Raw genomic sequence first — 11,095 nt, 5'->3', positions numbered from 1 at the left:
ACCGGGTTCCGAGGTTCTGCGCCTGCGCTTCCCGCCCGGACCGCCTTCTAGGAGGACTAGGTGGTTGAGAAGCAGGGTTCCGGGCCGCTTCGTATCTGCGCCTGCGCGCCGTGGCTGCGAGCGAACAGCGGCCCCTAGTGGCATAGCTTGATAAGAACTGACGAGCAAGCCGGTCAGTGGTGGCGCACGCCTTTTATCCCAGCACTTGGGAGAGGCAGGCGGATTTCTGAGTTCAAGGCCAGCCTGGTCTACAGAGTGAGTTCCAGGACAGCCAGGGCTACACAGAGAAACCCCGACTCGAAAAACAAAAAACAAAACAAAAAAAAAAAAAAAAAAAACCAAAAAAACAAGAAAGAAAGAAAGAAAAAAAAGGACTGATGAGCCTCGTCACAGAGCTGGAGGGCGCTGGACCTCTGCTTCCTTCTGTTCTGCACCCTTCAAGACTTGCCTCATTAACTAAATCCCAGAAAATAAAACAAGAGTATATAGGCTTGGAAAAGGATACAGAAACATGCAATATCACCACCCCACTCCGTAGATGAGGTGATGTGGTAGATCACCCCTGTATCGCACTAAAGATCTCTTTTTAAAAGTATTTTTTTGGCTGGGCGGTGGTGGTGCATGCCTTTTTTTTTTTTTTTTTTTTTTTTTCTCACATAGGATTTATATCTGCTATAGATTACATAGGGCAGAACACAATGTCCCTCTGACAATTGCTGGAGCACCACTCAGTTTTGGATATCAACGGGCATATAAAGGCCTTAAGAAATTCTGCCTTTTTTTTTTTTTTTTTTATTACATATTTTCCTCAATTACATTTCCAATACTATCCCAAAAGTCCCCCATAGCGCCCCCCACTTCCCTACCCACCCATTCCCATTCTTTTGGCCCTGGCATTCCCCTATATTGGGGCATTTAAAGTTTGCAAGTCCAATGGGCCTCTCTTTCCATTGATGGCCGACTAGGCCATCTTTCGATACATATGCAGCTAGAGACAAGAGCTCCAGGGTTCTGGTTAGTACATCATGTTGTTCCAACAATAGGGTTGCAGATCCCTTTAGCTCCTTGGGTACTTTCTCTAGCTTCTCCATTGGGAGCCCTGTGATACATCCAATAGCTGACTGTGAACATCCACTCCTGTGTTTGCTAGGCCCCGTGGTGCATGCCTTTAATCCCAACACTTGGGAGGCAGAGGCAGGCAGATTTCTTAGTTTGAGGCCAGCCTGATCTACAAAGTGAGTTCCAGGACAGCCATGGTTATACAGAGAAAACTTGTCTAAAAAAAAACCAAAAAACAAAACAAAACAAAACAAAACAAAAAAAAAAAAAAACAAGCAAGCAAGCAAGCAAAAAAAAAATTTTTTTTTTCTTTTTCTTGATTTTTGAGATAAGGTCTCAACTACATAGCCCTGGCTGTCCTGAAACTCTGTAGACCCAACTAGCCTCGAATTCAGAGTCTGCCTCCCAAGCCCTGAGACTAAAGCTGCCTAGACATGCTGGCACATATATACATAATTTTTTAAATATTTATTTTATGTTTATGATACACTGTAGCTGTACAGAGAGTTGTGAACCATCATGTGGTTGCTGGGAATTGAACCCAGAACCTCTGCTTACTCCAGCCCCACTTGCTCCAGTCCAAAGATTTACTTATTATTATATGTAAGTACACTGTCGCTGTCTTCAGATGCACCAGAAGATGGAGTCAGATCTCATTACGGATGGTTGTGAGCCACCACCTGTTTGCTGGGATTTGAATTCACGATCTTCAGAAGAGCAGCCAGTGCTCTTAACTGCTGAGTAATGTCTCACCAGTCCTACATAATTTTTAAAATAAAAATCTTTCTGGGCTACACAGAGAAATCCTGTCTCAAAAAAAAAAAATCTTGAAAAACAATACTCTTAAAATCTGTGACATCGGGCTGGTGAGATGGCTCAGTGGGTAAGAGCACCCGACTGCTCTTCTGAAGGTCTGGAGTTCAAATCCCAGCAACCACATGGTGGCTCACAACCATCCGTAATGAAATCTGACTCCCTCTTCTGGAGTGTCTGAAGACAGCTACAGTGTACTTACATATAATAAATAAATTAATTAATCTTTTTTTTTAATCTGTGACATCAAACAAACAAACAAAACAAAAAAGCCAGGCATGGTGGTGCATGCCTTTGATCCCAGCACTTGGGAGGCAGAGACAGGCAGATTTCTGAGTTCAAGGCCAACCTGGTCTACAAAGTGAGTTCCAGGACAGCCAGAGCTATACAGAGAAACCCTGTCTTGAAAAATAAATAAATAAATAAATAAAAAGACCTGTGACATCATACATCACATGTACATCCCCAGCACTCTCAAGGACTATGCACATTTGAGGCCAGTCTGGTGACCCAGTGAGACTCTGAGCTATGAAGAAATTGATCAACATTCCTTCTGGAGACAGGTTCTTAAGACTCCAGAAGTAGGGCTGGTGAGATGGCTCAGCAGGTAAGAGCACCCGACTGCTCTTCCAAAGGTCCTTAGTTCAAATCCCAGCAACCACATGGTGGCTCACAACCATCCTTAACAAGATCTGACTCCCTCTTCTGGTGTGTCTGAAGACAGCTACAGTGTACTTACATGTAATAAATAAATAAATCTTAAAAAAAAAAAAAAAAGACTCCAGAAGTAAACAGTAGAAGGTTCAAGAGTTCCCGAAACTACCAGAGGGAGCTCTTAACACCTGCAGCTCTGGGGTGAAGTGGTCATACAGGCAGGGAGAGCTTTGTGTGGTTTGTTTGTTTGTTTGTTTGGTTGGTTGGTTGTTTTTTTTCCCAGACATATCTCAGTTAGCCCCAGACTGTGCTGGCTACAGGGGCTGGCCTGGAACTCAGAGATCTGCCTCCCTGACGTCCTAACCCTCATTTTAAAGAGGTGCACCACCATGTCTGACTTTGGGTGAATTTTTTGTTTTGTTTTAGAATTATTTATTTATTTTCTGTATACAAGTACACTGTAGCTGCCCTCGGACACACCAGAAGAGGTATCAGATCCAATTACAGATGTTTTATGAGCCACCATGTGGTTGCAGGGGATTGAACTCAGGACCTCTAGAAGAACAGTCAGTGCTCTTAACCGCTGAGCCATCTCTCCAGCTCCTGGGTGAGCTTTGTGATAATGCTGCTTTTGAATCATTCTCCTGTAAATATAACTCTTTACCTCTTCTGCTGTAAGTAGACCCAATAAACTCATTAAATAATAATAATTTATTAATAATAAACTCATTAAATTACGTAGTAGTAGTAGTTTGCCAAGTTGGACTTTTGTGAAGTCATTTCTTTGCTTTGTTGTAGTGATCTCTCTGGGTTAAAGAGCCGTGCCCTTCCCCAGGGCTTATAATACAGAGGCAAGCAGATCTCTGGAAGTACAAAGCTCTGCCTGGTTTGGTTGAGTTCCAAGCTAATCAAAAATATATAATGATAGCTGGGTGGTGGTGGTACACACCTTTACTCCCAGCCCTGGAATTCAGAGGCAGTCTGATCTGAGTTCAAGTCTGCCTGCTCCAGGACAATCAGGGGTACGAGGAGAACCCCCATCTAAAAACAAACACAGGAACACACAAACAAACAAACAAATCCCACCACCCAACTAAACAAACTAACTGAAGCCAGCTGCTGCTGGTGGAGTTTGGTTGGAAGTCAGCTTTGCCTTACCTGGCTACAGAGCTCCCAGACCCTAGAATCTTCCTTCCTGCTCGTGGCTGCTCTGTCCTAGCGATCAGGGGAGTTAGAACACCCTAGGCTCAGGCGAGCTCAGCAGACTTAACTCTTCTAGAGGATGATGCTGATGGCCTGTCCCAGCAGCTGGAAGAAGATGAGGAGCTTCAGGGCTGTGTGGGCCGGCGGAAGGTAAAGAAGATGAGGACAGCACGCCCTCCCCTTCCTGTTGCCCAGCAGCTCTAACTCTGGTCGGTGGTAGTCCATTCCTTTAACCCAGTATTGGGGAAGCAGAGGCAGGTGCATCTCGTGAGTTCAAGCCTGGTCTATGTAGTTCCAGAACAGCAGGAGCTGCACAGAGAAACCCTGTCTAGAGAAGCCAAGCAAAGAAACAAAACACAGTAAGACATACATCTCAAAATGTAAACAGAGACAGCAAACATTGCAAATAAAGCAACCACTTGGTAAATTCAACGTCCTTCTATCTCTCTACATAGCTCCAGCTATCCTGAAAAGAAAATTTTTTTAAATTTTTATTTATTTTGACACAGACTCATGCTATGTAGCTTCAACTGGCTTGGAACTCATGTTATAAAGCATGCAGGCCTGAACTAGCAGAAATTCACCTGCCTTTACCCCTCCTAAGTGCTGATATTACAGGCATGGACGTCCACGTCTGGCCTAACCGTCAGCACAGTTCAAGTCTACCTCTCCCTAGCACCTGCCCTGTCCTGCTTTTGCCAGTCAATCATGCAGGAATATGAGGCTAAGCTTTAACCACACATTGAGACTGGATCCTTTTGAATTAAGTATTGTAAAAACCCATCCGTACCTTTGATGGACGTGCTCACTTGCTCGCTTAACTTAGCACAGCTGCACACCCTTCCTGCAAAAGTAAAACTGTTGGTCCTGCTGAAATGTTTTGGATTCCGTGGTGACTTTCTTGAGAACCCAGACCCTTTTTTTCCCTTCCTTTTAAAGATTTATTTATTTTATCTATGTGAGTACACAGTCTTCAGACACACCAGGAGAGGGCATCAGATCCCAGATGGTTGTGAGCCACCATGTGGTTGCTGGAAATTGAACTCAGGACCTCAGAAAGAGCAGTCAGTGCTTCTAACTACTGAGCCATCTCTCCAGCACCCCCCCCCCTCCCCTGATCAATTTCTTTTGCCTGATTGAAAACTTGCCTTTGGTCTTCTAGCCTCCAGAACCAAGAGAATAAAGTTCTGCTCTTTTGGCACCTAGTCTAGGGGAGACAACTATGTCAACCTCCAAAGGCTAATGCAAGGGGATTTGGAATAGCCACTTCTGCCGGGAGCTGCACATTAACCATTAACGGGTTGTCCTTTGGTTGGATCATCTCTAGGCTTCTCTTCGTGGCAGAAATGAGCCCTCATATTTGTAAGCAACATTGGTAATGCTTTTCTTTTCTTTTCTTTTTTTGGTTTTTCTTTTTTGTTTGTTTGTTTTTTTTGTTTGTTTGTTTTTTTCGAGACAGGGTTTCTCTGTGTAGCCCTGGCTGTCCTGGAACTCACTTTGTAGACCAGACTGACCTCAAACTCAGAAATCTGCCTGCCTCTGCCTCCCGAGTGCTGGGATTAAAGGCGTGCGCCACCACTGCCCAGCTTGTTGGTAATGTTTTGACTCGAGACAAGGACCCCATCAGATCCTGGAGAACTCTGAGGGTTCCCCAGGTTTGATTATAGGAAAGACAAGCTGGCTGTCCACAGGACCCCCAGTGGAGCCGTCCATAGCAAACACTGAGGATGGAGGTAGTGGCCTGCCCCAGAGCTTTCACCAGGAGACTCTACAAGAAGACAGTGTAGTTGGGTTTGATGGAAAAGTCTTTATTGAAGTCAGAGCAAGGAAATGAGGCTCGAAGCCTCTGGCTACCCGTAGTGGGTCCAACAATTAGGTGGCTTAAGAAGGTAAAGCAGAATCAACAGACAGGGACAAGGACTGGGATGTTATAGGGCTGTCAGAAGGTGATGTTGTCTTCGTACAACGACAGCAGCAGCAGGACGGTCCAGCCGCCCAGCAGACCCACGTTGTGGAGCAGGAAAAGAAGCCAGGGCCGCTGGTCGCGCACATTCATCATGGCTGGGAGCTGAGGAAAAGAGGGCACCAAGTCAGCTGCCAGTTGTTTGGAGCCCCTGGTTAGCTCCCCACCCCTACATAAGGCTCTTCCCCTTTCTAACCATGTCACAAAGCGCCACGTAAAGGAAGAGGCCGGTTGCTACAGCCAGAATCCAAGCCTCGCCCTCCTCGCCTACTCCGACTGCTAGAGCCACGTAGAGGCCAGCGAATGCTGTGAGCGCTGAGGCCAGATTCAGCAAAAGCGCACGCTTCACACTCAGCCCAGCATGCAGCAGAGCAGCGAAGTCCCCTAGAACGCAACAAGTCAGCGAGAACTCTGCCCACAGGTCAGGTACAGCCCACCACGCCTGTCACACCCACATCCCAGACAGACACACCCAAAGGCAGTCCAGCAATCCATCCTACATTTAGCCACGCCCTCCACCCCCACCCCATCACATGCCTCTCTCATAGAAAGGCCTTGTCCCTTCTCCTCTGGCCTTGGCCACCTCCAGAATAGATCGCTCTTCTCACTAAGCCCCACCCTTTCAAGCCACGTCCCAGAGCTCACCGAGTTCGTGGGGCAGCTCATGACAGAACACCGCCAATGAAGTGGCCAGCCCAGTCTTCCATGAGGATGAGAAGGCGGCGCCCACAGCGAGCCCGTCAGCGAAGTTGTGTACCGCGTCGCCCAGTGTGATCAGATAGGGCAACAGTCTCAGCTCTATGGTCATAGCAAGCGTGGATCTTGTAGGCCAGGTTCTGCACATGCCTATGGCAAACCCCAGATCTGCAGCCCCTCCCCCCCCAGGAACTCCCTGGGGCTCACCTGCTCTCAGTCGCTGGGTCTCTGGGTTCAGTAGTTCCGGGGTCTCCTCTGCCACCTGGGGGGCGGGAGTGGGGTGAAGAAGTAACAAAATTCGAGGCTTTTGGGCCCAGGCTTGGGAGTGTGGCTTTTGTGGCTTAGTGCTCCAGGTGCTGGTCATAAAACAGATAGCGACATTCCTTCCTCCACCCACCCGCTTCCTGGGTTCAAAGAGTGTTCATTCAAAGAATGGCACCCTGACCATTACTGGAACCTGCAATGCAAATGTGCTATCTTTAGGGGCTCTTAGATTGTTAGGGGCTCTTAGAAACTGTCTTGAGAGATAACCTGACACTTGTGACTTTGCACTTCCTTGTGACTCTTAACTGGTATTTTTGGTATTTTCCAACAACGCCCTCCCCACCTCCTTGAGTTGTGGTTTCTTCCTTTAAATACCCCCTTACTCAGCTACTCGGGGCGCCACGGTCCTCTACCCCTGCATGGTGTATGACCGTGGGCCCGAGAGCGCTCTTGAATAAAAATCCTCTTGCAATTTGCAGCAAGATCGTTTCTTGTGGGTGATTTTGGGGTGTCGCCTCTCCTGAGTCAGAACGTGGGGGAGTCCTCACGTTGTGGGTCTTTCAGGGGGAAGAGCAAGAATGAATCCAGGCAAATACATAAATAACTAAAGGGTTCCATGTGAGGTAGGACTTGCCTCTTACCAAGTCTGAACGAGAGCTTTCATGGGTCTGTTTGGACTGTCGGAGATTGCTTGGTGCCAGCTGCAGAGATATTCCATGGCTGTGCCCACCATGGCTACAAGGCCCATCTTTCTCAGAATCCTGTGGAAAAGCTGGTCAGAGCCCGTGAAGGCCTTACCCATCCCACCTAGTAGTTCCTCAGAGCCTGACCTGGTCCCTGGGCAACAAGAGGTTGAAGAAGCTCTCAAACAGGAAGAAGATGTAGAAGCCTCCAAGTACAGCCAGCAGGCGCCAGGTGGCCTGCCCACCAACGCCCACCTCCTCCTCGTGGGTGTGACCCTCTCCACCATGTGTGTGCAGTCCCAGCACCTGAGGAGGGGGTGGATACTGACTGAGGAATGACCGGGCTACAAGAGGCTTGAGGCTGGGGCTGGGCAGTGGGGGGCTGGGGGGGAGGATCCTGTTGAGTGACGGCTGACCTTGGGTATCAGGTGCAGAAGAGCATCGCCCGTCAGTGCTCCCACAGCCAAGCTTAGGAAGGTCTGCATGATGTAGTGGGTGGCTGTGCTGCATTTGGCACAGGTCAGCAGCAGAAGACCGAACACAGCACAGAGGCAGATGAGCAGGGTGGCCAGCGAGCCATAGAGATACCCTGTGGGTGAGTCTACACTGAGATTCCCCCTGCTTCCTAGACAGGCAACCTCCCAAGTCCAGCCGAGCCGGATGCAGGGGGCAGGATCTCAACAGAGATGCTGTCAGTAGGTGCCAGGGATTTATTTACTCTGGCCCACTAGCCTTGAAATCCACTATTCTTCCTCCTTTAGTGGTTCCTCATTCCTCAATGCCAACTCATGCCCCCTTCTAGAGTCCAATAACATGAGGCTAGCACCTGGGGGGGGGGGGACACTCACTCTCTGTTTGACTGAGCTGGTCTTGAATACGGATAGTGGGGTAGGGGCTGCAGGCTCCACTTAGCTGCTGCTGGACCAAGGCAGGGGTCAGTTGGGCCCAGGCCTGCGGGTTCACCCCAGCCTCTTCAGATAGCCCATACACAGCCATTATATCTTTGGCACTCAGGCACAGCTGGAGGCAAAGAGGACAGGACAGGAGTCAGGTGCCTGAGCAAGACCCATGGAAGGCCATCTTCTTTCTCCAGAACGGCATGAGTGGCGTACCGTGTCCCATACACTTGAGCTGCTGTTGTGGGGAGTATGGGGCTCAGAGTCTTGGTGGCTGGCTTTCCTGACCGGATGACTGTGGTCAGCATGATCACTGTGGTCATCATGGTCACTGTGGTCATCATGATCACCGTGGTCCTCTTCACCCACCCCGAGCTGATGCATCAAATTCTCCAGTTCTGGCAAGAAAAAGAAAAAAACAAACAAACAAACAAAAACAAAAACAGTTCAGTCAGTGCGCTCAGCTCCAGCTTTGTCCCCTCCTCCCGCAAGAGTAGCGGCTGATGATCGTAGCCTAGGCCTCACCATGCAGCGTGATATTGGGAGGGTCACTACTGTGTAGCCTGAACACAAAGTCCACAAAGTACTGAGGGCTAGGCAGGCCTTGGAAGCAGGACCCATTAATGACGTGATCCAGCAAGGCAGTCAAGACCAGGCCGGGGCTTCTGGAAACCCCTGCAGCCTCAGCCTCCTCCAGCAGTTGGGGAAGATCTACACAGGTCTGTAAAAGAGATTAACCTTGACTCTGCCCTCAGTATCGGCTTCAGGAGTCCACCTCACTGGCTGGATCTCCTGTCAACTCCCGACCTCCTCAAGTTCTTCCTTCCTTCCTTCCTTCCTTCCTTCCTTCCTTCCTTCCTTCCTTCCTTCCTTCCTTCCTTCCTTTCTCTGTATAGCCCTGGCTGTCCTGGAACACACTCTGTAGACCAGGCTAGCCTCGAACTCAGAAATCCGCCTGCCTCTGCCTCCCGAGTGCTGGGATTAAAGGCGTGCGCCACCACCACCCGGCTCCAACCTCCTCAAGTTACTTCCCAGATTTCACGGAAGACATCAGCCTATGTCCCTATACCAGCTACCTATACCATAAGCCTAGGCTGCCCCAGCTGGTCACATCCTTCACTGTGGCCTATGACCTTGGCCCCAGAGCTCTCCTGGCTGTCATTTCCCCCAAAGGGTTCCCCCAGACTCCCGCAGACCCCGTTCTACGAACCGTGCGCAAGACTGATTCCCACCTAGGTATCTCCAATGAGGCTGCATGTGGGACATTTCCCTTGCTGGGGCAGCCTCCCTTCCATGGCACTAAGGTCCTTGTCATTATCCCCAAAAACCCTCTGGGCCCTCACCTTGGTGGGTTGGCTGGCAGCATGGGCCTCAATCTTCTGCAGTAGCTGGCTCAGACCCAGGGTCATGGCCTCTGGACTCTCCAGTGTGGCCAGGTAATCGTCCACATGGGAGGCCAAGAGGCCAGCTTGGATGTCCTTGCATGTTTTCTCTGGGTTGTTAAGGTAGAGGGCAGCAGCAGCACTAAGGTAAATAATGTATCTGGACTCCAGGACTGATTCTGGGGCAGGCTGTGGCTTGTCAGGTTTGCCTAGAGCCAAGACATTCTCCACAGACAGACACTGTAGGCAAACAGTTAGACAGGATCTGGGCTAAACTGGGCCTACCAGGCATAGGCAGGGAATGGATTCTATCAGCTATCTCATGTCATGTTCTGCCCCTTGCACACTTAGCTTGACTAGGAGCCTACACAAAGGGGTCCCCAGCAATTACTCCCCCATCCTGAAGGTGAGAGTAGTCACCCGGAGTCACCACAAATTTGATAGCCTGGGGGAATGGAGCTGTGTGTCCCAGGATGGAGGCCCAGGCCTGCATAAGCCCCCCAGAAACGGAAGGGAGGCTCCAGCCTGCCATCAGGTGCAGACACCAGCCTCCAGACCCGCCTCCTGGAGTTTGCCCAGATCTCTTTAGTGCCTGCCACAGGGTGGAGCGGGCAGGAAGGGGCTGGGGCTGGGGGACCCATCGGGTGGGGGTGTTACCTTTTCACACGGCCCGTCGGTGCAGTGCACACGGGCCACCAGCGTATTTAACAGGCCGTCCAGTTCCAGGCGATCCAGAGCACCCTGGCCCGAGGTGAGCAGGCTGAGCAGGTTACTGGGCCGGGCCACTGCTGCTGTGCCCACCAGCAGAGCCAACAGGAGTCCCTGTGTGACCGACTTTGGGAGCATCACGCCTCAGGCCCCCAAAAGCGTTCCTTGTAGAGGTTCTGACTTCTGGACTAACTGGAGACAGCTGGGACTGTCCGGGGCCAGACTGGAGCTGGGTTCAACTTGCCTTGGCCCTAGCTCCAAGACCTCTCCCAGATATTTCCTGCAGGGCTCTGTGATTGGCTGCTGGGTTAGCCATTCCAGTGGCAGATCCTCCCTGAGAGCCTGGGGAGAAAGAGCTGGTGCCTCCTGGGGCTGGAGCTAAAGGTGGGTCCCTGTCCTTAGGTGGGCGGCTTGAGCCTGTCACACCCTGAACTGCCAGTCAGGGCTTTCTCTGTTTCCCTGAAGAGCCCAGATCACCCTCGCCTGTTATCTTGCCACTGGACCAGAAACTAGGGGATTAAGGGTTTGAGCCCGTAGATGTTATCAAGTCAAACATGGGCGTTCTATTTGACATTTTCAGGAGAGCTCTTAGGCTTCCCTCCACCCTTCACCAGCTGCCTCTCAGCCCAAGCAGCTTAGACAAATTCCAAATCTTGTAGCCTGGGTGAGGGTGGGGGTGCTGCTCTTGGCTCCGGAGCTAAGGCCGCTGGGTCCAACGTGGGCTACAATGGGAGATTTCTGCAGGGTACTTGCTGCGTCATGCTCCCCCACCCC

At 50.2% G+C, this 11,095-nt stretch overlaps 1 protein-coding gene across 1 annotated transcript; it reads right to left on the bottom strand.

The window, feature by feature from the left end:
• Positions 1-5,516: 5,516 nt before the first annotated feature.
• On the bottom strand, positions 5,517-11,095 carry Slc39a4 (solute carrier family 39 member 4). The gene is made up of 12 exons (XM_021183221.3): positions 10,271-11,095; positions 9,575-9,853; positions 8,757-8,952; positions 8,448-8,629; positions 8,184-8,355; positions 7,752-7,924; positions 7,483-7,641; positions 7,294-7,413; positions 6,596-6,650; positions 6,338-6,490; positions 5,889-6,076; positions 5,517-5,797 (listed from the first exon to the last, which is right to left on the bottom strand). Exons 1-12 carry the CDS (start codon positions 10,457-10,459, stop codon positions 5,669-5,671), a joined length of 1,995 nt encoding a protein of 664 aa, XP_021038880.1. The 5' UTR covers positions 10,460-11,095; the 3' UTR covers positions 5,517-5,668.

The sequence above is a fragment of the Mus caroli genome, unplaced genomic scaffold (genome assembly GCF_978045245.1).
Source record: "Mus caroli unplaced genomic scaffold, Mus_caroli_1 scaffold_16, whole genome shotgun sequence".
Taxonomy (NCBI): Eukaryota; Metazoa; Chordata; class Mammalia; order Rodentia; family Muridae; genus Mus; species Mus caroli.
The sequence above is the reverse complement of the archived record's forward strand: the minus strand, read 5'-3'. Positions and strand labels throughout refer to the sequence as shown.